At 39.9% G+C, this 27,061-nt stretch overlaps 1 protein-coding gene across 1 annotated transcript in view; it reads right to left on the bottom strand.

Moving 5' to 3' along the window:
- Positions 1-26,646, bottom strand: part of POU6F2 (POU class 6 homeobox 2) — a 321,130-nt gene extending 294,484 nt beyond the window's left edge. The window contains exon 1 of the mRNA XM_074146710.1: positions 26,542-26,646. Within this exon, the coding sequence (XP_074002811.1) occupies positions 26,542-26,646 (105 nt within the window). The remainder of the gene's footprint in view (positions 1-26,541) is intronic.
- Between the last annotated feature and the right edge of the window lie 415 nt (positions 26,647-27,061).

The raw sequence follows: 27,061 nt of genomic DNA, 5'->3' as shown, positions 1-27,061 counted from the left end.
TCTCTGTGGTCTTTTCCAAGCAGTTCGGAAACCAATTGTGCTACCACCTGCCATAGAAAAATGTTGTCCTGGGTTCCTGCCGCTCCTGGAAACTGAATAAACACTAATTTGGATGAGGATAGCTTCCTTTTGCAATGCTTCATTTGCTCTGTGGTCCCAAGCTGAGAGAGAATCAGGCCAATTATATTGAGTGCAAACGCATTACAAAGAAGCATCATGAGCTTGAAAGAAAATAAAATATTCTTCATGTATTTATGAATGATCTAGCCTGCCTTTGAATGAGAACTCAAACACAGGGAACAAAAGCAGTTTAAGTAAAGCTATACTCTCATTCACACTCAGTAGAACTGTGATTACCTCTTTTTCCCTTCATGAACTACTACTCCTCTAAAGTCAATTTACAAGAGCCTCAGCTTACAAAAAACCCTCCCCCTCACACAAAAACATTCAAAAACAAACCTATCTAGACAAAAGGCCCAGTTTCCCTACTGCTTTGTGCTAGGGTGGAAAAAAACAGTTGTCTGCTACATTAGTGAGAAATAACAACTTCAGAGAGTCAGACACATGCTGAAATGTTTCAGCTGAAATCAAACTCTGAGAAATTTTTTAAATGTTTTCAACACATCAGCATGAAGCATCGACCTAGTTGGAATCACTTAGATCTAAAGCAAATGCACTGATTGTTTTCACAGCATGCTTTTCTTCTTCAAGCTGCAACAGGCAGACTGGCAACTGCTGTTCGGAAAGGTTTTCAGCCCCCTGCCTTGGTCTACTGTAGCCTATGACACGATCAATACCAGGGTTAGAAGGCAGAGGAAGCTAAGGAAAGATTATGAAGATGAGGTGAGTGACAGAATTGCCTTACAGGATTTGTTCTCTCTCTCTCACCTTGAGTCTTTTCTGCTGCAAACAAAGATGGAGAACCATCCCAATTCTTTCTCTGAAAGGGGACATAGATGGCGGGGAGACCATGTGGCATGAGTGCAGATAGCACTTGGTGCACTTAGGAACATTCTCCTCAATTGACAGAACAACAAAGAAGATCCTGCCAGCAGATGTCTTTTTATTTGTCAGGGTGGGAGGGAGATACTGCTAAAGAAAGCTTTTCTGTCATTAATCAGTATAATTAGTATGCATGGTGAGAAAAAGTTCACAGTGAAATAAAACTCAAGCATTCTCCTTTAAATCATTTCACCTCAACCCAGCCTGTGCTGTCTGCAGCTACCTCTGCTCCAGGCCCATCCGGTAGGGACATTTGTCTTTCAAACAATCCCCCTCCCTTTGCACTGGTGCATAATGGGAGAGCAATTCAGAACCCAGTCTTGCTTAATATGCCACCGCACAGGATGCTTTTGCTGCCATGTTACAAAGATCTTAACGGCTTTCAGTTTTTCAGGTACCACATTGTTAAAGAATTCTTACAGTAACCCTAACAATTGTAATACAGTGCAGTTCTTGTTAGAGTCTTCATGATGGAAAATGTCATTTTAAGCCCCTTACTGGAGATACCACGCTGTTCTGCTGCTCTAGCCCACCACCAGTTTACGGAGATGGGTGACTTAGCTTGAACTTACTGCAGTACTGTGAGAATGGATGGAAAGAAACTGTTCAAGGGGAATTACAGAGAAAGAAGGCCCAGTTTATGCCACTGTCTGCTTATTCTCTTAAGTTTAGCGTAGAAGAATCCCAAGAGAAAAGCATATTTGGACATTAATAGCATGCAGCAGCCAGAATACTGCTGGGATTCAGTCAATCCACATTTATTTTTTAATATGATAAAAGACAGGAAATGGAACAGAGAATAGAAAAATCCAGCTTTTTTTCTCCCTTTAGTGACATGACTTTTATATTGTTAAGTGGTGTTCAGCACAAGCAAACTATTTATTGTGGATTACATAGACTTAAGTTCAGTATATCACTCCGGCCATGCTAGGGCTTCCTAGACTTGTGGCATGGGCTTGTGAACACACCACTCATAGCAATAATGGAAGTAACTGGTTATAGCACCATTATTTATGCTGTGCTTACAGTTATGACTGTGTAATTCTTCATGTCCAAACAGATAGAAAACTCTCCCAGTTCAGGTGCAGAGGAAAACACAAGTTAGCAGTCAATAAAGGATGAATATGCCTCATTGTGTTTCAGTCCAGCTCCATCATCTTGAACATATTAGCAGGAGCTACAAAAGTTGGACACTTTGCTCTCCTGGAGAGCAGGACAGCAGAAGGAAACAGCAGAAAGATTGATGAGGGCTTTTATTTTTTTGTTTAAAACCTTTTAATAAAGTGACAGTAGAAGAGATGACAGGTAGAGCAGTAAGGGGCTGCAGCAAGGAGCCCACCAGCATTGGGGAGGCACAGCCCCAGGATGAGCACCCTGCCAGCACCAGAGCTGGTCAGGCCAGGTATCAAAGGTGAACACATGCCATCCCAGCACTGGACAGGCAAACACAAGGCCTCCTGCAGCAGCCACACAACTACAGCAAGGGCTGGTGGGCCTCCCCATCCTGCAGCACTCAATCCTATCCCTCCTTTTCTTCTGCAGTAAGCCAGCAAAGATAATTTCACCTCCCCAACAGTACCTCTTGGATTCACTTCCCAATAGGCTTGCTGGGGAACACACCCAAGCGACCCCCTTCCCACACTTGGCCACCATCCCTAGGTCTGCTCCCACACCCTGGGGCCACAACTGCCCCAGCCCACAGGGCTGACTCAGGGTATCACCCCAGGGCCACACTACACAGTACTATACAGGCTGCCAGTTCACAAAATCAGTTAGGGGAAAAAACTACCCAAATCTTGCTTTGGTTTTGGTTTGTTGGTGGTTTTTTTTTTTCTAAATATGAGCCAGAAATCATCAACTGACTGCAAAAGGTACATTGTCAAGCTGCCATCCACACTTCAAGAAGTTCCTGACATTAGAGTGGAGACAAAAAAAATATTTTTATTCAGCCCCATGAAGTAGAAGGCTTCTCTCTTGGGGAGGGAGCTCCCTACAGAGGAGTCTGTCTCTTGACAGCATTGTTCATGATCAGGCAATATGTTTAGTAATTGTGTTATGTTGACATCTGAGGTTTCAATTAATCCCACCTCAGTGTAAAAGAGGAGTCTCACACCAGAGGATTTCCTCCCTTACATTGCACCGAGGTGTTTGGGTTTAGGGCAGAACTCTGTCTTGGTTTTGTGTTCACCTTTACAGTGACTATCTTTTAAACCTATAACGTAACATGCAGGTGATAGAGGTTAACCGAACCTCTTGGCTGGACGGATTTTTACCAAGGTTTGAAGACCTTTGGGAACCAATATATAGGGTCAATACTGTAAAAATCACTGAGAACTTGTAATTGCTGTCATTTGATGGTAAAACATATTTGCTTCCACTTTATCCGGCTAAGTATCAGACTCTAAACACATCCTCCACTGAAAGGCATGGAATTTAACTCTATCTCATGTGAAGGATAACTACAAAGTCTCGATGGACTGGGGTCTCCCACTTTGCCCCTCAAAGTGACACATACTGGTACTTAATTAACAAGAAGGCTTTTCTGCACAGAAATTAATTTCAACATCAAAAACTAAACCCACCAATTTTCAGTTACAATTCAGCTGCTTCCTACCAGATGCAAACTGGATCCTAACTTTTGCTTGCAGCTACGCAATCAGAAACAAGGTGGCAGAACAGCAGATCTGCAACAAAACTCCCATTAGGTCCTGAGGAGATAGACAGCATAGACCTACACCAAAACATAGCACCAGCGTGAGTAGCATTGAGGGGATTGAACGAAGGGAGGAGGAAGCTGGCAAAGCATCTTGCTCCACACAGCAGAAACACCACCTACTCCTGTGGGACCTGGGTCAGAGGTGTGCTTCCACATGGGGTCACTTACACAGGTGCAATTTTACAGTGTGTAACTCGTGGTGACGATAGGATCATTGCTCAGAGCCTCAGCTGGAGACACCTTGCCTTTCTTAAGAGTTTTCATCTTCAACTCCTCTGGCATAGCACCAGCACCACATTTTTTCCCTTCAAAATTCACAGCTTCTCTAGAGATTTTGTGTGTGGTACTGGACAACCAGAGGAGAGCAAAGAGGCTACCTTTAAGTGACTAGGGATGCCTACAAGCCTATCGGCACTTCCAGACCTTCCTTCCCCCAGTAATCTTTGCCTGGACAATATCTGGAAGCATAAAGAACAAGAAATGGAGAACTTAAACTTTTTTTCTGTGAAGAAATTCAGCAAACTATTGCCTACAAAAAGCTGTTTAAGGTTATTCACTTTTACCTTAGACTTTTTTTTTTTTTACATCTGGTATTTACTATTACTACATCATTACACACCCTACCAAGCCAAGCATCAGAAAAATCAACACCTTCAATTCCACATTATAACTTGCTTAAAAGAAGAGTAAAACACATTACAACAGCCATTGCTGATAACTGATAAAAATAACCAACAAGCCTACTCTAGATATCACTATGCATATATATTAAAGAAGTTCTTGCTGTTAAGAACCACATAACCAGAACTTCAGACAGACCAGTAATTCTCAATTCACGAGCACGTAGTTCCAGGCTCTACAAAGGGATGCAAGTTTCAGACACAGGACACTTGGCAAGTTCTGAAAATAACCATCAAAGGGAGGTTGAGATAACATGGCCAAACCAGAGGTCTCAATTCACTAATAATTTCTTTGCATTTTCCAGCACTAATCACTATGAAGTGATTATATATTATTATGAAATAACACTTGAGGGGACAAAGCTCTTTTGTAAAAGTGGACCTTTTTTTCAAGGTGCTTTTTCCTTCCCAAGTACTATCCAACTCACACAGTAATTACATGACAGTACTTGTTCTGTGAGAATAGAATATAATGGTGTTTTAAAAACTTTTTTTGGAGGGAAACATATTTCCATAGCAGATGATTCAGAAAAAAAATGAAGATAATACTTCACATAATAAAAAACTATCTTTTGGCTATTTAATAGTCAACTGCACTATGTAACACATCTCCTCCTCCAATGGAAAAAAGCTGGAGCACTTCCAACCCTCAACTTTGGTACACTGCTTTGGATACTCTTTATCAAGTCAAGATTTCAGGCTTTGGAAATTGATTTGTGAGAATTAACCTGCCAGCTAGAATTTCAAAGATAGCTTTTTTAACAATTATTTGTTTATAACTGCTATATAATCAAAGGCACAGTTCATATCTCCTAACTTAAGAGTTACTTACAAAAGTTCAAGACGACTTACCAGTGTAGCTCACAGTCCTTGCCTTCCCTTATAGTACTTAGAGAGAAAACAGGCTTTAGAGTGACTGGCTCAGACTTCGACGTATGATTTTTAAGATGCCTAAGTCAGAGCAGATGAATGCCATATGAGAAGTTAACAATCAGAAGACAGACACACATTAAAAAAGTCTAACCATAATTATAGGTTGGAGGAGGAAACCTACTGACTGACAATTACAAGATTCATAAAACATGCAAGTACCTCTGGAAAATTGAAAATTCTTTAAAAGTTTCCCTAAGTTATGTAGATGGAGGTGTGCCAGGCAGTTCTTCCATTAAAATATATAATTGTACAAAGTGCAACATCCCTCCAGGTACCAGAAACACGCTGCAGTTTCATGTTGGTCTCCAAATCTAAGAATTTAAAAATAAATTGTCTCATTTATGAGATACTTGTAATGATTTAAACTTAGGAAATATTTGTAACGATTTAAAATCCTTTTAGATAATATTAACTCCACACTAATCCCTATAAATTGGGCTAAGTGCTAATTCCCATTTGTGCAGCAACAATCTTTTTATCAGATGAAAATTACAAACTTCTGAAGGGAAAGGAAGAAATACCAAAAAATGTTTAAATCTGATCTTGAAAGGAAGTATCTTTCCCTTCAGAGGAACTGAATAAACATACTAAGGTCTAATTATATTATACTTAGGCAAGGATTCTAAGCATCCTGAACTCTGCGTATCTGTCTGGAGGCTTATATACAGCCGGCATCTTATATGAATACACATCTTTTAATTGAATAGGCTGTATAACAGAAACAGAAGGAATAAATCTTTCCGATGTTCTGTAGAAGTCAATGCATCACTTACGCATATTCCTATATGCCATTTCTGTTGAAGCAGATCAGGTGACATTTTAACAACTCAACATTGATCCCAAAGGTATACTGAAGTTGATAAGGGCAATTATATACCTATAGTCCAGGAAGCAGGGAGAGAAGACTACTGCATGAAGCCTTCTGTGGAGATCCCCACACTGACCTCACTTGCCCATTCAGAGGTTAGGCCGTAACCCAGCAAAGAACTGCAGCATACCCTGAACTTTAAGGGTATGAGGAGCATCACCAACTTCAGCAGGGCTTCTCCCATACAAGCAGAGCTCAAAAACATTGAGGCTAGAAGAACATTATTGAAGCAGATCCATTTGAGCCTGACAGCATATCATTTGAAGTTTACTGCCATAGTAACTTTTAAGTATCACATGGTCCTATTGTACACATTCCAAGAAAAAATGTGTATCAGTACTAAAATATTACATAAAACATTAAAAAGCTGTATTGAATATTGCCATAAGTGGGATATTTAATTAACAGGGATTTTGTGTTGAATATTCTTGTCATTCCTGAAGCAGGGAATGGTTACAGTAAAACATATGTACTGCCAAAAAGCAAGAAGGAGCAATAAAAAAAAAAAATTCATTGTTGGAAGATGAGTTCTTTAGACCATTAACAATTAACATACCCTCAGGTTTTAGAGCAGTTATTTTTGAACTTCCTTCAGGGTACTTTGAGTATTAGTCAATACATAGCTTTTGGAAGGCAGAAATTTCTCCATAACTTAAGTTCATCAAGATCCTTCAGTGCAGATTTGGAATTGTCCTGTCCCCAGCACAGGATTTCTGTGCCCATAACTACCACAAAATCCCCAGGTGATATCAGTTAATGAATAAATCCCTGTTGACTTCAGTAAAGCCAGAATTTTCACCCTTTTTCCACAGACTTTTTTTTTTTTTTTTTTTTAAACAAGCTTAACAGAGTTTGTAGCTTGACAATAAAGTTGAATAACTGCCCTGTGTTTTATTTATACAGCTAAGTTTCCATTATGGCATTCTTCATGCAGCAAGGTAATGTTTTCTGCTGCTCCTTCTCTGTAGTCAGTTCATACTTGTTAAGAGCTTACACATTTCTACCAAAAGAAAAACAGGAGAGCTTTGGATCATGGGAGGACTCAGGTAAACAAAATAGTCCCTCGGCAGCAAGGTAATTTTCTCAACTGCACAGGCAGAACCCTGCTAAAATAGTGATTAATTCTTTACCTTGGGACATGTCCAACACACACTCAATCTTGCCACAGACTCGATAGATTTTTGGATTAGGCCCTAATTAGTGTTCACACTCGGTCTGACTGTGCTGATGATAAAGGTGTGTTTAGCAATATTGATATGGGCATGTTTAGCAACATTATCAGAACCATGTCCATGTGTACAGCCTGTGTCTTGAACAAGGTTCTGTATTGAAGTCATTAAGAGTAAATTTGCCTGCCATTTTATACTCTAGCTCTGTCTCCTTTAGTACAGGAAGGAAGTGGGCTATTTTATCAAGTTTTGCTAGGAACCAGCAAAGACAAAATGAGTGAATGCCTACTGTGAACTCTAGAAAGAAGGGATACAAAGTGAGCCCAGCACACCTGAGCTCCATCAACTGATGCCTTTACCAACCCAAAGTGGAGCTGCAATACTGGGAAAGCACCTGGGGGAGAATAATCTCCTGTAAAGAGCAACTGGTAGAAACACAGGCATAAAGAGGAGAACATTTCTAAGCACACATTAACATCTGATCTATTCTCTAAACGAGAAACATAGAAAAAAAAGCAGTCTGCATAAGTGCAGCTGCAGAGCTACTTCTCCCCATTTTCACCTGTCAGAGGGCAACGGAAATCTCTTACAGTGTACTGCTGATATCCTGCCCAAGCTCCACACTGGAATTGGTGCACTCCTTTAAATTCCACTGGTAACACGTTCTCTACTTCCATTTACACACCGCCATGTAAAATTGCTAGACTCAACTATATATCTTTCTATTTCATCTTACAGGTCGCTGAAGGGCTCAGAAGCAGGAGAATGTTGCATTTGTAAAACACTTTGGAATATATAAGTACACTAAAAGATTCTTTAAGAAAGATGCAGACACACTGACATAATATTATCTAAGAATAAAACTCTTTGATGTAGAAGTCCCCTACAAGTAGAGAGCAAAAAGCAGTCATATTGAATGCTAATTGCAGTAAGCACAACACACTTTCTGTTGAGAAAGCTTGTTAGCAATACTTTAATGCAACACTTGATGCAGCACAGTAAAGTACAGATTCTCAAAATAATTCAAATTTTGCCTGACAGTGATTCTGTTTAGCCTAACAGGAATTTCACAAGTGGTAGTATGAAAGTTGAGGCATGAGGTTGCATCTGTTAGCCTTGGTTTCCCATCTTCGCTGCTTAAGTCCCAAAACCTTCATCAGGCTGTTGCGAAAAAGAACCCAATATAAAAAAAAAAAAAAAAATGAAACCCATACCCCTGTATGTACTGGCAAAATATTGTTTTGTTCCTCCTTTCAAAGCTCTCCATTAACCTTCTACTTTTTCACCTGTGATAACTCCTTCCTCTTTGAAGACAATATTTCCACCTATCCAAAATTCAGTCTTGACACTTTTTTTCCCAGCCTTTAAACAATAATCCATGGGAAAGTCAGACACTACCAAAACAAAGAAAAATAAACCAAACACTTTTTCCAAAATTGAACTACATGTTAGAGAACAGACTGCATTTTTATCATGGATCTCTGCTCTGTATTTTATAACTCTGATTTAGATAACTCTGATAACTCTGCCACTCAGTAAGAAGATATCATCTTTTAACAATGGTTGCCCAAATACTTCCTGACCAACAACTTTTTGCAACAGTCTGCAGCTGCTCATAGATTGCCTACAGTCCACATGCAGTTAGCTTCCCCCCTAGGTAACACAGATGAATTAAGCCACCACCTTTCCTCCAGCACTCCCCATGCCTCTTAGTACAGACAGCCTGCAAAATTAAAGCTCAGCAATGCCATGATCGTGCTTAATCCGCTTTTACCACCTTTCAACTTTGAAGAAAACTGCAAAGAATTCCAATCATTTTACCTTACTTTTGAGGCCAACGAAAGGGCTCATTGATCACTTGTTGCAGCTGGCAAACAAATACACCAAACTGAGTACAGCACATCAAAGAACTACTATGAATTTTTGGAAAGACTGGCCAAATAACTTTTCCCCTTAATTTCTTACTGTTATTTGTAACTTCCTTGGACAGTCTCTAGGTAAGTGGATCCCTGGACCTACCTGAGTCTATTCCTGCACCACTTTAATTCCTGCACCTGGGCCTCAGCACAGGGTTGGTTATGACAAGATGGAAACCCTTGGCTGAAACTCAGCAGCACTCCTCCTGTTGCACTTAGCCACTTTTTAAACAATTCCAACACGAGACTACAGATGAACATACAGTGCGAACTCAACCCTATTGCAATCAACAGGATCTTTGCTGGTTATTTCATGCATTCGAGGAGACAACCCACACTCCAACACTATTAACGTTAACCCAAAAATACATAAACAACGCTATCACCACAGTAGCAATGATACTTACCTGAACTGGGAAGCACAAGAAGTTGCAGGCCCCTGAAGCACCCTCCAAATATAGGGTTAAAACTGAACCTGTGTTTGTGTGCCTGTAGATCCCTTCAGCTGCACGGCCAACAGCCTCAGTGTTTTGTTGGGCCTGGCATCACCTCACCGGCCTGGCACCAGTCATCCAGGAGAACAAGGACTGGAGACCATACTCAGGCCCTCCTGAGAGCTCTCACATGCAGAATACATTTATGTACCTCTTCTGCTCCCTCAGCTCACATTCCTTCACTCCATATAGACTTCCCCCCTCAGAAAAAAAATTGATCTTAAATCTAGACCCAATGTGAATCAGGATTTGGGGTTTAAAAATCCCAGAAGGCAGAGGCACCACATCACACAGCAAATCCTACCTCAGCCCACCCAGCTCTTTCTTTATAGAGTAGGACCACAGCCCAAAGACTGGTTTAGTATCCAACTGCCCACAGCTTCCTCCTAGGGAAATACCAGGCCTTAACTGCCCTAAACGGTCCCACCTGGGACCTCCCCCACCCTACCCACGGCCCCATTTAGCCCAGTAATGCCACAGCTGTGAGGGCCTCTAGCTCCCCACAGCCCTGCCACAGGCCCCACGGCCTGGCATGGCCTCTTACCTGTTGGCTGCCTTGTGTGGTGGCCTGGACTCTGCCATCGCCAGCTGCCATCCTGGGCCTGTCCTGCTGGGGGACAGGCCACTGCCTGGTGGGGCCTGGCCCGGCTCCCCAAACCTCATGGAGCCGAGGCTCCCTCACACCTCCCTGTGGAAAGCTGCTGCTCGTTTGCCACCACAGCTGATGTAAATCACATGTGCTTGAGTAATTAAGACCCACCCAGTGTCCTCTACATTTTTTGTATCTTCTATATAAATTGAAAAAGGTTATTCATGTGACTAAGGTTACTCTTGACCAAGAAGTTGTAGTGGATATTTTCACTTTCACTGAACTTTTAGAGTTGGAAGGTACCATAAAGATCATCTAGTCCAACTCCCCTGCCGAAGCAGGATTGCCCAGAGCATGTTACTCAGGACTGCATCCGGGGGGGCTTGAAGATCTCCAGAGAAGGGGACTCCACAACCTCCCTGGGCAGCCTCTTCCAGGGCTCTGGCACCCTCACTGTGAAGAAGTTTTTTCTCATATTTGAGTGGAACCTCCTATGTCCCAACTTGTGCCCCTTGCCCCGCGTCCTCTCACTGGCAACCACTGAAAAGAGTCTGGCTCCCTCCTCCTTCAACCCACCTTTCAGATACTTATAAGCCTTGATAAGGTCTCCCCTCAGCCTTCTCTTCTCCAGGCTAAAGAGTCCCAGCTCTCTCAGCCTTTCTTCATAAGGGAGATGCTCCAATCCTTGAATCATCCTCGTTGCCCTTCGCTGGACTCTTTCCAGTAGTTCCCTGGGGAACTACTTGAACTGGGGATCCCAGAACTGGATGCAGTATTCCAGTTGTGGCCTCACCAGTGCAGAGTAGAGGGGGAGAATGACTTCCCTCGACCTACTGGCCACACTCTTCCCTAGGCAGCCCAGGATTCCATTGGGCCTTCCTGGCCACAAGAGCACACTGCTTGCTCATTGCCTTTTTGCTGTCTACCAGGACCCCCAGATCTTTCTCTTCAGAACTTGTCTCCAGCAGGTCCACACCTAACCTGTATTGGTGCCTGACATTCTTCTTCCCCAGGTGCAGGACCCTACACTTTTCCCTGTTGAACCTCATGAGGTTCTTCCTTGCCCAGCTCTCCAGCCTGTCCAGTCAAAACTCTGGGCCTAAAATTTTACAGCACAAGAATTAAAGAAGCCAATGTCAGTGCACAGACTGGCAAAACTGAAAGTTATGCAAAAAAATAACCTTCACTAGGTGTGTTTCTTGGCTCGTTCCCCACCGTATTGCATGATACTACTGCAATTACACGTCTTATGTACGCCACCCTTGAGCTAAAGAACCGAATTTTGAGTGTCCCTACGGAGCATTTGCTGCCTGTGAGGCCTGGGGTGGCTGGCCCTGAGCACAGGGGTGCCCGTGGGGGGCCGCAGCATAAAAGGGTTCCATGGTACAAATACACCCCCCAGATACCAGTGTGAGCCTGCATATGAAACTTGCTTACCAGATTATTTCTGAAGGGAAAAAAAAAAAAAAAATTATTTTAGTAAAACTTAATTGAATTAATAGTTTTTCTCTTTCTCTAGCCCGAAGGGGAAACTGTTACTGGATGAAAGCATGAAAGGGGGGCTAAAATACATACTTTATCCTCCTAACCAGCTGCAGATGCAGCGAGTGTCCAAGGTGGCGTTTGCCAAGCAGAGGCCGATCCAAAGCAGAAGGATACTGACCAAAAGGAAAAAAAAAAAAGGTGTCTTTCAGAAAAGCCATTTCAAAAGAATCATTAAGTCACGTTGAGCGAGGGGATCGGTACCACAGCCAGGAACGCCTCAGCTAACAGTCACTTTTAAGGACAGCTTAAAAGGTTTTGTAACCTTTATCTGAAACATTGTAGGCCCCAATTTGCCACCAGACAATTCCTATGCCAATCTACCTTCAGTAAAGGCATAAAAATGGAATTTAAGAGATGAACATTAAGAGCTAAAAGTTTTGCAAGGCGTAGATTAAGAAGAGGAAGGTGATGGGACCAAGCCCTGGTTTTACACTTGTCCTGGTTTTTACTGCCCCACTACCACAAGCATGCTTTGCTGATGCTTGGGAAGATGGATCCCTGAACTTGCATCTGAGCAGATGCTGAGTGGATAAAGGTGAAGAGAAAGGATATAACATGGATGTAGCTTTATTATCCTCAGTATTCCTGTACACAACTGCTTCACACAGCTCTCTGCCACAGCCTAATCCTGGCTACTAGTCCCAATCTTTCAACCTTTGTGAGTCCTTATTACCACTAGTTCAATATATAAAACTGTAACGAACCTTTTAAAAAATAACTCTGAAATTTTCAGCCTTACTGAAACACTTTTTCTCTAGCTGCCATGCCCTCCTTCCACCCTGCATCTCCCCCTTTCTTTTAATCCTGCCTTTTTCACACCCCCATGTTGGCAATTACTCCTCTCCCTTTGCGTGTCTCTCTGCCCCACGTAAGTGCTTTGTACCAGCTACCTATTCCCAGTTCTCCTTCAGTATGATGGCATGCTCTTACTAAATCATACATTAGATTATAGTTGCAATTGTAAATAATGCTGAAGAAAAGCTAAATAAGTTTCAGAAAATTATCCCCTCCCATCAGAGATAAAATTGGCGTAGTATAGGAATTAAAGTGACTTCAAGCTGCTGAAAGTAGCAATTATATCTGTTTAAATGATAATCCAATGTTGTTTCTCCTTAGTAACGTGAAGCTTTTACTTTACAGTAAAGGAACTGTATTAGACACTTGAAGTGAAGAAGCACTTGGCTTTGCAATGCTTCCATTTTTAACATTGTAAATAACTAATTGAGGCTGTGGAGAATTAGGAGCCAAGTATCACCTATTGTAAGGGTTTCATGTGTCTACTTTGTACAAAGACCAGTGTCTATATATATCCAGAAATCTAGATGTCAGTCACTATTCTAGAAAAATCACAGGATAAATTGATAGCTTTTGTCTGCTTGAAAGAGTAATGGCAAGATCTCTGGGAAATTTTTCATTGAAAACAAAAATTCAGCTATGCTAGAATCTTTAATCCTACCATTGATAGGAAAAAGAGAGAAAAAAAGTCCATATGTTATTTTTGTAAGCAGAAGATTATGAGTGCTTAATTCAAAGTTACTTTTTCTTTAAAAATTATCTTTTTTTTTTAATCTTTAATAATTATGTAAATCCAATCCCCCTCAAACATTTAAAATCAAGTAAGACTTTTCTGGAACTTGGCCCAGAAGATATATATACCCACATGTGTGTATATATATGTGTGTGTGTGTACACAAATGTGTATATGTATGTGTATATACATGTGTGCATATGTATACATACATACATAAACTTTCTGAAATTTCTAGGAAGCCAAAAACCATTATATATTAAATATAATATCAAGAGAGAAGTATAATAAAATATTATCTATATTGTCAAATACTATTATGGAAACGTAAGTGGAGGTGTGGAAGTATAGAAATCACACTAAAGGAACCTAATCTGTGCAGCATATGTAGTTCTTCACATAATTCAAGGTCTATTATTATACATATTTACAAGGAAAACAAATTATGACTGTACAAATACTTCATTTGAATTATGTGGCTTAACAATACAAATAATGTTTTTCACATTTTGTGTGCGTAGCTTCATATTTTATAAAGGAAAACTGAAATACTTTGCTAGTGGGATTTGACAGCAGAAATTTCCGAGCAGTGAGGAAAGCTGCCCCACAGAATTTCTGTTCCTGTCTTTATCCCTAGCCAGGTCCAGTCCCCTCTCCACTATTCCTCTCATCTCAGCTTTCCCACCGATGGGGAAAGTCCTCTACTGTCTCTCACAGTTCCCAGCCCCTCTTGGACCCACTCTTTCCTCAAGCTGCCTCTTTTCCTCTCCATTCCTCACTACTCTCTAGTCCTGATTAACTACTTGTGCACTCGTCATTTCAATCTATACCTGTATCTTCCCTGGCTCTTGTCCTGTCTTCATTTGAATCACACCTCTTCCTCCTTGGTCTCCCCCAGAGGCTGGTCACTGAGTACAAAGAAGAGCGAGGGTCCCTGGTGCCACCTCTGCCATTTCCCAAGATGGAAAATGGAGGGGGGGAGGGACACACAACAGAAATAATCTGATATCCCTAAAAGAGGGAAGAAGTTTTCTTGCTTAAACTGGAGCAAGAAAGATTCTTTTGCTGCAAGGAAAACTTTCTAATAGTGCGTGCTAAGGCAGGGATAGTTAAACTCAACCAATAGCACAGAGATACCATGGAATTGGTGCTGCTGGAGTTTTTCAGGAAGCACTTGGACAAATACCCGTCGGATGTGACTCAGATAAGCTGATCCTGTCTATGCGCAGATGACTTTCTGAGGTTCCTTTCACACCTTTGTTTTCTGTGAATCTTTAGGGGATGTAGCCATTTAGAGCTGGCAAGTAAACATGTGCCAACTACATTTCTCAAAGGCTTGGAACATAATCAAACATGGGTGGATCATCACAGGTACCAGAAGAGGTATCTCAGACTCAATGCTCCTACTCCTCACCAAATTCAGAGTTTTGCTCTGAAATACGGGGTGTCTTTAAAATGGGCAAAACTATCCCCTATTTCCCTATCCTTCTTGGGAACTGCTGAAGTATTTTAGCTGAAACTGTATTCAAAAATATTCAGGAAGAGGTAGCCAACCAGGTGGAAGCACTAACAGCAGCAGCAGCAAAGGTCTTGAGATAGGAAATACTGGGCTACTTCAATTACAGAAGGTTCTACAAGCCCTGCCAATATTTTTCCCTTGGGCTCTCACAAAACGGGGTAGCAAAGGGAGAAATATCTCACGACTTTCACAGAATCCCTTAAGCCTCCTATGTGCCTGTTTAAAAGGGATTATGAAATAAAAGGGAGCAAGAAGCTTCTCAAAATTTCAAAGAAAACTCTTGCGTCAACCCCGAAATTGCTATTTTAATACTTCTTTTCCGTGTCTGGCTAAATTTTAAGATGTTTCCCATTAGCATAACTGTCATTCTTTGTTTTGCCGCTTCTGTCTTTGTTTGCTCTTTTTATTCACCCTTTGACTTGGATTTGAAGAATTCAGCTGACAGTATAAAGTATAGAAGGAGGGAATTTACCTGACATTAATTCCTATGAATTTCATTTGTTTTCTTTTCCACTAATCCAGGTGTACTAACTGAATAATGCTCTGGAAACATAGATCTTTGTCAAATGTCACAGCGAGCAATTTTGCAGTTCATGGCGTTAAAAAAAAAAAAAAGAAAGAAAAAAATAATAATAAAAAAAAAAGACAGAGAATTGTAAAACCTTAATGTGCTTGATTGATTCAGAAAGCGGCCTTTATTTTGTTTTGGTTGTGGTGTCGAGTACCGACTGCTATGGTCTGACTGGTGCTCGCTTCCTTCCCTTTTATGTTTTCGTTACTGCCAGCAAAGGTATGGATGGTGGCTGGGGAAACAGCATTTGGCCCTTTTACCTTGTCTGGTTTTCAATTCAGAATGGATGTAAACGAATGCCTATTTGTAGCTAAATAAGGCTTGGTCCTTCCTCTCCTCCCCCAGTCTGATTTCTGCCTATCCCTTTTTCATTTGGGCCCGATCCCCATCCACACTATGGTGGTTTTCTACCATTCTGGAAATACAGAAGACCTGTGAAATACGCATAAATAAATTACTCTTACATCTACTATACAGCTGGTTTATACTAACAGATGGTATAAAGAGGTCTCAGTATAAAGTAGAATCAGGCTACTATCTCCAGGGGCTGAGCTTCTCAAAAAAGAAAAATAACCAAACACAAGCATTAAAAAATGAAACACTAATATCTATTTTTAATAAGACTTCTCTTTTCAGGTGCCAATTTCAGTCTTATTTTCTCCAAAATTAAGGGAAATTACATGAGAATTTTTACAGTTTGCCTTGCAGGATGATTGGGGAAATAAAAATCTTAAAAAAAGACCAGTTTGTATACAGTATCATTAATATCAGTCAGGATGGGGCACACTGGGCTCAATTTTAGTGTCTTTCTCTTTTGCTTTCTGTGCCTTCTTGCTGGTTAGCTTGGGAGTCACATCACACAGTTCATAATTAATCAAGCATTGTAGACTGCACTGGTAAATTTGCTCGTGTAAGGGCTTCTGAATCTGATGGAACAAGCTTAAGAGCTGCTGGTGATCACGTTTACCCAAATGTAACTCTGTTTAGCTCCACAGAGTTACTTGCGATGAACCCTGGTAAACATCAGATCAAAAAGAAATCCCAAGAACACATCCTGAACATAGTCATTTTTAACATCTGTTTGAGGTTTACTGTGCTTTTATTTTCTTAGGGCTATTATGAGGCTATTTTGCAGGGTTTTTAATTTAGAGAGTAACAGAAATTCACCTACATACATTAATAAACGTCTGTTGTATCAGAAATAAATGACATCATGATACCAACGTGGTAAAAAAAAAATAAATCTCCACACACTGGCCAGATTAAAAGCACAGATCCTTGTGTAGTTCCTAATTCAATAAAACGCTGTGGTGCTTCATGGTCAGAAGGAAATACTCCTTTGGCAGCATGTGTTTCTACTGTGTCCTTCATGAAAGAGTCAAAGGGTACTTTACAATCCAATCCAATGCTGGATATAACCTTTTAAATAAATAAACTGTGGTTTAAGGATTTAGAAAGCACTAGATCAAAGAATGTAATCTTTGAGATCTAATAACTACGGTGATGGGACTAGCATAAGGACATGAGCAGAATAGAACAAAGGTTTGCTGAATATCCACAGTGCCTCTTGGGTTCAAATTCATTACAGAGTCACCCTAAATCCCTAGTTAGGGGGCAACCCTCAATTTCTCCTCTTGCTAAGAGTCCAGCATAAACTTAAAAAATAAACAGAAACCAATATATTCAGGGGAAGAAACTCCAGTCATCACCCCTTTTTTGTTGTTGTTTGACTACTCAAAATCCAGGTCTTATTTTTCGCACACCTGCCAATGAGTCCATTGCTCACTCCTCCAAGATTTCAGATGCAGCCTCCTGGTTTTTGCCTACACCCCCTGCCAAGGCTCCTGCTCTCCAGGATTAACTGAGTGGAGATAGAGAACTGGCTTGTTTAGGTTTTTTTTCAGCTGTACGTGTCTGTATCCTGTTGAAGCCAGGTGAGATCCAAGCCTGAAGTGTCACACATAGTCTAACGCACAATGTGAGCTTTCCCGGTAAGTCTGTGGGGATACTTGTGGATGTGCTTAAAGGGTTTCATGATCACCCTTCAAATAAGCAACAGCACTAAAACAAACAAACAAAAAGGTAAAGGTGTTCAGAGCCATTGCAGACCCTCACGCTGTTTTAGAGCGGTACAGTTTGTCTTCTGTCAGGCTTCGAAATCGTGAGCTTTTCTCACCAACTTGCACACGCAGGTTTTCTTGCCTACTTCGGTGAGAAGCTAGAGCAGGTGGTGACAACTGCATCCAAACTCCTGGAAAAATCTCCTTATCTTTCTTTATTTCCCACCATGGGCATTACAACGCGCAAACCATCACTTCTTCCTACTGTTCAACCAGCATCTTGTCAAATCTGGCTGTAAGATTAAGCTTCCCCAATTCTGAATTCAATATTGCAACCCTAAGGATATAAGAACCAAGCTGGAACATTCTGTTTTTTGGGTTTTTTTTTTCCTCTTAATGGCCAAAATTGTTTCAGCTCTGAGATCACAGTTTGCCCTGACTATAATGATAAATCATCATGAATGACACTAAGTGAAATGAGTTTGATGTCCTCTGCTTTATTCTTCCACATTAGAAGCCACTGTTACATTTGCCACAACTTTCAACCTTTCCTCCAAAAGACCGGGAGCTTCTTGTTTGCAGATATTATTTCTGCTTTGTATAATCCATTTGAAGAATGTGAAGCACGTTTTGTACACAGGAAGGGATGAGCACAGTGAAGGGAAGGTAAGACTCACGGCCAGGAGTCCTGGGATAGCAGTTTGTTTCCTAGAGCAGCATAATTCTCTTTTTTTTCAGATTATTTTCTTTAACTCTAAACAGAACAATTTTCACAGGAAAACCTTTCAATTTTTCCTTCATTAACAATGTCTGAGGACAGAAAAAAAAAAAAAAAATCAAATGAAAAATTTCCCCTTGTGTGCTTCAGGGCCTAATCCTGCCTTCAAAGAAGACTGAAAACATTCAGGCCTTGCTGGAACAGAGTCCTGCCTAACAAAGCCAGTGGGAAGTCCAGGACTCTGGAAGCATTTAGCACTTGGCAGCATCTGGTTCCAGTAGCAACAGCTAGACCCATCACAACAACATCTCAGAACTGCCAGACTTAAAAGAGTATCAGTTATTTGCATCTTTAGCCCGTTTTTATTTTTAAAGCTGGATTTGGTAACAATCACACGCAGTTCTCTATTGTTATTAATTGAAAAAAAATAATTATAATCACAGCGTTTAGTGCGTTATACTATGACTAAATGGAAGATGATGCGAGTTTGCCATTGATGGCAGATAACATGGTTTTAAGTCATAAGCTTGAGATAAGGATTTGGATGTTTTCATCTTTAATATCGTTGATTCAGTCTTAGTTTATGCTGCAAATTTATTCCCCCCCCCCAAGAAAAGAAAAAAAAAAAAAAAAGATGACTTCCAGAAATGGGCTAAAGCCTCCAGCTTCTAAAAATCAGAGCTTTTCTTCTGCTAAAAATCCTCCATACTTCATTGCACACGAAACATGAGCAAAGCTCAAGTAAAAGCTGAGTTAGAGCTTCACAAGTTGGCTCAGTAAGTGGAAAAGCAGTTACAGATGTAAACAGTTTAGTGAAAAGGACAACGTTCTGATACAGAATTATCTCTTATGTCTAACAGCAGCTATTCTGTAATTCTATTAACATGACTTTCACTAATCTGCTCGTAAAAACCTCATGCTCTGTTATTTTCTATTGCTTGAAAGTCTCGTTTCCATAGCAGGGGGTGACTAAAAAGCCACTTTTGTCTTTTACCGGTGCCCTTATAATATTTCCTTTTTGGAAGTGCCATTACACAGCTGGATTGTGTCTTCCAAACACACGTGAGTCCAAGGTCCTTGAAAAACCTAGAAACTTGTAAAATCAAATTTACTTGATGGAATCAGTGACTGAAGCAGCATGAAGTTCCCTTCTAACACTTTTTTTTTTTTCCTTTTGCTTACAGACCTGTTCTTCTCTATAATGTCCTCCCCCATCTGTGGGTTCAGAGCCCCATCCCTGAAAGAGTTAGCTATGGGAATAGATCATATTTAGCAAGTAGTTTAGGTAACGCTCACTGGAAATACCACAGGATCAAAAAATTACCCTCACAAGTAAGATTTTGCAGCAGTGCTTATCAAATTATTGGATTTCTTTTACAGTAAGGTGTTAGAGGAAAGCCCATCAAGACAAGTCCCATCTGTTTTGGCAAAGAACAGCTAAGAGCGTCCTACCCTGTAAATCCTCATTCACATGAGCAAAGGGGCACAGGACAGCCCTATGAGAGAGCCCTCAAAGAGCGAGAGCTTTTTCCGAGGCTCTCATCTCTGAAACACACTTCCTCACCTTTAAGTACATGCACCAGCGTTAGTAACATCGATTGCTGTTACTCACGCGAGGAAAAGGAAGACTATGCATAAAAGTTTGTTGGACGTAGTTTTGCTAAAATATAGTATGGCATATACAAATTGTACCACTCAGACAGAAAAGACAGGCTTATTAGTAACTGCAAAATGTATTCTAAACAGCTTAAGAAAATTTAATTGCCATCATTCACCATGTAAGGATGGCCTGAAAAAGATTTTTTGGGTCATGTCCTCCTCTCCCTCTTTATTTTTTTAATACACTTTCTCCCACTACCACTTTTAAAAATGGCTAGAAATTTAGAACAGTCTCTTGATCTTCAAATTTTTCTTTTGATCTAACAGTTAGATAAAGCTCTCCTATGGCACAGCACTACCAGTCAACAGAGAATCAGCAGCAAATATCAACAACTAATCTTTCCCTTTTGAAGAAATAGTCCTACATATCACAGAGGTTTCAAAGCCAACGATAAAACAAAAAGCCTGAAGCTATAGTCCATTTACCTGTAGCCCTGACATCCTCAAAAAAATAAGTGTTCAAGAGCCTTAAGTTACTATCTTTAATCCTAATAGTCAGTTCTAATTATAAACAACTTTGCATTGTAATTATTTAGCTAGTATTTAAACCAGAGTTTGTTGTACTTATTAGCAATGACAGTTACTCGATAGGCAAGTTGGACCAGATCCTGCAAAGCGTTATTTACGTGAGGAGCCCCGCTGAGTTCAGTATTGTACCCTGCACCTGAAGATTTAGCAGCTGCAGACTGCTCATACAGGCTGAAGTGATTTGCTGATCAACTTTTAAGTCCACTTTTGAGTCCTGTTCACTTTAATGAGAGACAGACTTATATCCAGAACTGACTGATGCCAGGTTCTTCCTGCCATTTTTTCCAAATTCCGAGGAAGAAGCAGCATTACAAGCAAACGTCACCGAGAGATGTAAATCACGGGTCAAAAAAAAAAAAAAAAAAAAAAAAAAGAGTATTTTGCCACATCCTCACCTAATGCTCAAAATGCTATATACAATTTGTCTTCGATTGTCCTTTTATTTTCTTCCGTTTGAGTTGCAGTTCAGATCAGAGCAGAATTAAATACAAGTCTTGTTACAGCTATAGGTCAGTGTAAGATAAGAGGCTCAGCAGAGTCACTCCTATGTACCGTACATACAAAAGTGTCCCGGATTGGTATTTAGTTTATCGGTCCGGAATCTAGGAAACACAGCAGAGGTACTCGAATGTAAATGCATTGCCACAAGATAAAAACCTACATCACCGGATGAGTGTCACTTGCCCAGCAATTTAAAGGTCATCTGACATACTTTATTTTTCTCTTACAATAATAGTGAATATACACAGAGTGTAAATCACAGCTTTTTAAAGATTCAACCTCTTAATTGGCCCAACCCACAAACTAACACGAGACAGCAAAGTAGCACAGAACAGAAAAGAATAAAAGAATTCAATGAGAAAAAAATGACTGAAGATGCTTTCAGGGGGCTGATTTCAATTAAAACCTGATTTTGGTGTGAAAACAAGAAAAAAAATTTATTAAGCATGAATAAAAATGATAAAAATCCATCTTTTCTGCTGTAAAAACAAAAGTCAACAGAGAAATGCATTCTTTTGCTGGAATCCAGGCCTAGGACCAAAGAATTTACATATATTAAATTAACAAGATCCAAACTCCTCTACAACAAATATTTACACTGTAAAATATTACAGCCACATTCCTGCATCTCCTTACAATAATAATTCTTAAGGACACAGTATACTAGGGAGCATATAAAACAGTGCGTTTCTGTGGAGATGGAATGCTTCATTATCAGAGTACCAGCCTGTTCATAAATATTAAAAAATATGTTTTTGAAGTTTTTTCAAACACGATTCTTATGGTTTACATTGTCTCTCCACTACAGAAAACAACAGTCAGCGTGTACCTGTCCATAAGTCTCTCTCTCTCTCTCTCTCTCACAGTCTCCAACTGTGGAAAACAACTGCTGGTGACTGTAAAGGACAACAACGTCTGTGCTGGACGAACACTAAGCAGACAAGGGGACAAGTAGTCTGACCTTACTTATGCAAGTAGTCATGCTTACAGCGATGGGTCTAATTCTTGCTCGAGAGAACAGGATTTGTCCCAAACTGTAGAGAAAAGGGCGCAATTCTTCACTGTATTATAGAAGTGGGTCTTAAATTTATGCGTAAGATGGTTCTTCTCTGTTTCTCTATGTTCTAGGGCACTTCTGTGTATTAGATTAGAGATGGGAACGGGTATTCAAAGAGAAAAGGACCTTCCCGACTACTACAAGAAGAATCACTTAAAGATTACCCAAGACAAACTAACATTATGGATCCGATAGATCTGATCTTCGTTTGGTAAAAAACTGAACTCCTGGATACGTGTTCATCTGCATTACAAAACAACACCGACAACAGATCAAACTTCTGAAAAGTGACCCGTGAGTTACCGAAATGAATGGCTTCCCCCCAAAAAAATTTACCCCCCTGCTCTTTTGTTGTTAATTGTGCGGGTGAAAAAAAAAAAAAAAAACCAACCCCCGAAACAAAATTTAAAAAAGCAACAAGCTAAAATACAGCACAGGAAGACCCACCTTGGCTGCGGCAATGTACCAATCTCATAAATTGGGCTTCCGAGCGGAACTCTCTATGGGAAAAGAGGCGCATGTTTACCCTTGCATAAATAGCTTTCACTAGATGATGAGATCACATGGAGGATACCATTGAAATATGGAAAATAAACACGGCTAACACGTAGAAAGAGAACTCAAACATAGCAATAATAACTGCAAACGCCTGCTCATTTGAAGAAAAGCGTTACCTTATTTACTTCCTCTCAGTTTACAGAGATCTAATTTAAGCTGCGCCCCCCCCCCCCCCCCCCCGCCTCCCACCCCCTCCCTTTCCCGTTTTAGTATATTTGCAAGAACCAGTGAACGCAGAAATGTGCAGCCAGCCCGGGCCCTCAGGCCGGTGGATCAAGATGGCAGGCTGGCCCGGGCTCCCCCGGGGATAGCAGAGCCAGAAGGGTGATTGGACACAGTGACCTGTCTGCATGAGATGAGACAAAAACAGGAGGGCTGTAATGCTGATGAACTAACCTGTCACTCACAAGCTCAGGTCTGAAAAAAAAAAAAAAAAAGAAAAGAAAAAGAAAAGAAAAAAAAAATAAAAGGAAAGAAAAAAGATGGGGAAAAAAAGGAAAAAGAAAAAAACCAAGAGAAAGGTACAGTACAGATTTTAGACAGCATACAGGGTAGAGAAAATACAGCATAATTGGAATAATTAGATGACGCATTTAATTACCTGTTCGTTTAGATGGGCTCAGGATATATAAGGAATATGGCATAAAAATTCCAGCTAATAGTTTCTATAAAAGCAAAACCCATTTGAAGAAATAACGGGTATTATGGTTCAGCGTGCAAGGAAGGATGCTACAGACTATTGCTGACAGGGATCGGGGTTTCATTCCAAACGCTCCAGTTATGAATCAAAATCACAATGAGCAATGAGCTTCTAGATCTTGACACACTGGGCAAGGAGGTTGTTCTTCAGAGTACTTGCCTGTTTAATTGCTTGCTTGGGGGGAGGAAAAATCCAGAGGGAAGGTATACAAGTAATTCCGCACCTTGGAGCCTGTATATCCAGGTGCTAGGTAATGGTCAGGATTGTAGCACTCTGCCTACCACCACCATCAGTGGGTGCCACTGTGGACACTGGTACTTGGAGACAGAGGAAATCAAGAATATTTAAAAGAAAAAAAAAAAACAAGTGGAAAATGCATTTAATGATGAACAAGTACTTGGTGTTGAAAATGCCTTTAAATCAGCATGCTCCTGCTATTACTTTCGTGTCATACACAGACTGGTGTTTGAACTACAAATAACTGCTAGTGTTTCTGATCTCCATTGGAGCAGAGATATACATGTATAGTTTGGATTTTTAATTAGGCCAGTTCACACTCCATTAGCAGCAAACAAGACTGAATTTAAAGCTACATCTGCAGGATTAGTCAAAACAAAATTTAGTTCTCACAGCTGGAGAAAAATACCATTCTGAAGCAAAAAGGCCAAATGATAAACATTTATTTAAAGTTTTTGCTTTTGGAGGTTTGAAAGTTAACAAGGACTCTTAAGAACTTTTTCTAAAACAATAGTGTCGGGTAAGGAACGTATCTTCTAAAAATAAACACATAGTGTATATGCAAATCTTTATTATTTATCAATACTAAATATAGACTTACAGTGTGGAAAGATTTTATGGCATGGAGTTTGTCTTTTGATAGTTATTTTCTCTTGTCAGCTGAGTGTTAGAGTCCACAGAGAAAGTCTATTTCTATTTTCAGCAATGTATGGTAATTATACTGATTGCTCTGTGCTTCCCAAGTTTTAAGTAACTCTTATTATACAGCTAGAAAATACATCATTTCTATCCGGAAAAAAAAAAAAACCCAAGCCCATTTTGTTCTATCTTCCCATGTAGCTAATAATAACCAAACACTGGACGATTCATCAAAACCAAAACATACTTGAATATTTTGTGGATTTATGAACGCATTTGGATGTGCCCACTTACACATACAATATGTAAATATGCACTCGTACAGAGCTAAGAAAAATGTTTGAAACACCTAACGTAGTAAGTTCCACTATAATAATATCCATAAATATTGACACAAAAAACCCCAAAGAAGTTAGTCACCTAAAATAGTGAAATGTATTTTTCTCTGAAGTGCATGCCCTTGTTATTGATTTTTAGGAAATGAAATACTCTAAGACACAATATAAACATTTTTCCAGACATTCACCGAACTTTTTTTTTTTTAATTGATGAAATATGGAATGTTACACACAGAAAAAAACATGCTCCTACCCTTTCCAGCCTCAAACCACTTTCCGAGAGGTAGCGAGCTTTAAACATAAAATAGCTCACTTTTACAGTTTCTTACATGCCAAAGCAAAAGTTATATTAAAGAGATATTACAAGCTTTGAGATTTATCCAGGTTTCAGGGTACGTTTTCTGTCTAGGGTACTTGCTCAAAATCTTGCCATTGTATCTGCCTCAGAATTACTAAATGTATTTCTTTAAGACTGAACAAGTTTACACAAAAAGGTAATTAACCCGCTCTAAAATACATATTTCCACACAACGTAATACTAGCAAACATGCCCCACTTTTTAGGTATAAGCCAGCCTAATAGAAAGCTGTTAATGTTTGGGGGATTTTTAATAAAAAATGTATCTTCTATTTTTAAAATATTTAAAGCAATAAAAGTCTGTGGTAAACATGGTATTACATATTTGACATTTTCCGCCCAGAAATGCATTACTGTGTACGATGGTATTAATAAACCATGTGCTTTGAGGGACTTCTCTGCTTTGCCATAATTTAGTTGAAAACAGCGTGTAGGATGCATATTTTTCCACCATTGTATCAACATATAGGAAACACAAATACTATGTCATCACCTCAGCAGCATGCGTTCACTACACTGGAAACATATGCAAAAAACCACAAACTTTTGAGAGTTCAAAAAATAGCCTTTGCCAGAGACTGATTTACAAGTCAGTAGTTAATGAGAAAGTGCTGAGCACTTAAAATTTTGTTAGAAAAAGAAAAAACAGACACCCTCATCTGACTCCGGCTGCATTCATAGGAAAACAGCCCTCCCTGTACTACAGGACAGAATAATTTAATTTCTTTCCCCACTTCAGGTTATTATTTGAAGCAAATGAAAAGACAATGATTCTTCTCTCTCCTGGCTAAAGCTAGAAACAGCACGGTTAAAACACACACATAAAAACTACAGACTTATCAGAAATCACAAAACAGAAAGAGAAGGACTCACTGACCCATTTGGAAGACAAAGACGACAAAACGGAAAAGCTCTAAAAATCAGCTTGTGAGGCCTTTGAGAGATATTCTTCTGGCATTTCATCACAGCAGCCCCAGACCAGTTCACTTCCCTGGATACAGGGAGGGAGAACTAAATAGAGCTGTTTATTAAAGCTGTTGTGCTGGATTGCATTAGGAAGCACGAGCAGACCACCTGGACCTTTCAGATTGTGGCAGTGTTTAATTTGCAGGCTGCCCCTCTGCAGCAGCAAAGACTACTACATTTACCAAGCTCAATCACACATTATCTGGGTTAGGAGTAAAAGAAGAAAAAAAGAAAAATGAAAATAAATAAATAAATAAATAAATAAATAAATAAAAACCCCCACAGCCTGTAGTACAGGAACACAGTCAATATAGAAATAATGAACAGCATTAGAAATAGAAAGCAACTCCCCAGCAAACGTAACACTTTCACTCCTTAGTTCTTCTACTTCAGCACATTTAAACAAAATACAACGGTAGATTAATAAATAGATTGATTTGGCAAAGCTCAGACTAAATTATAAACCGGGTTTATTAGCAGAAAAGCATGGTATTTTAGGTTTAACTAGTGATTCCCTGGCCAGATTATTGTGATTCTTTTGCCTTTCTCACTTTCAGTACTACACTCACTGGTAGCTGAAGATACAGATAGAAAGATGGTACTGTAAATATGAATTATGTGAATCATATGGTTAGACCCTTGTGGAAAAAAAAAAAAAATAAAAGGGGAGTTGAGAAATGGCTGACTCCATACCTGACCAATTACAGCTTGCATGGTCCCTGTGTCCTGCTGAGCTGAAAGATCGCAATCCATCATATGTAGTCTTTGAAAAGGAGAATGGGGGTTTCTGGCATGCATCTGTCAATCAACTTCTGCACTCACAACCATCACCAAAAGCAAGGGAAAAAAAGTCAAGCTGCTCCACCAAATAGGATGAAACAGTCATGTGACCTTCAGCACACTCACACACATACATACTTCCATACAACGTATGAATTTTCTGCAGATATGAAATGACATTGACAAATACCCAATACCAAGTAAATAAAGTGAGACAAACAGCTACTCACCAAAGACAAAACACTTGCTGTAATCTTCAGCCTAAAGATTTAATAAACCTAAAAGGCGTTTTTAAAAGCGAGGCTTTTCTTTTGAGCCTAAACTTTTCAGATAAGGTGATATAATTTTATATATGCAGACAGTGGTCAGAACTTTAACCCCTCGCGTGCTCTTGCAGCCTCTATTTTTTTATTCTCCCCTTTGTACTTTTACT

Source organism: Numenius arquata, chromosome 4 (assembly GCF_964106895.1).
Source record: "Numenius arquata chromosome 4, bNumArq3.hap1.1, whole genome shotgun sequence".
NCBI lineage: Eukaryota > Metazoa > Chordata > Aves > Charadriiformes > Scolopacidae > Numenius > Numenius arquata.
This window is presented reverse-complemented; position numbering and strand designations above follow the sequence as displayed.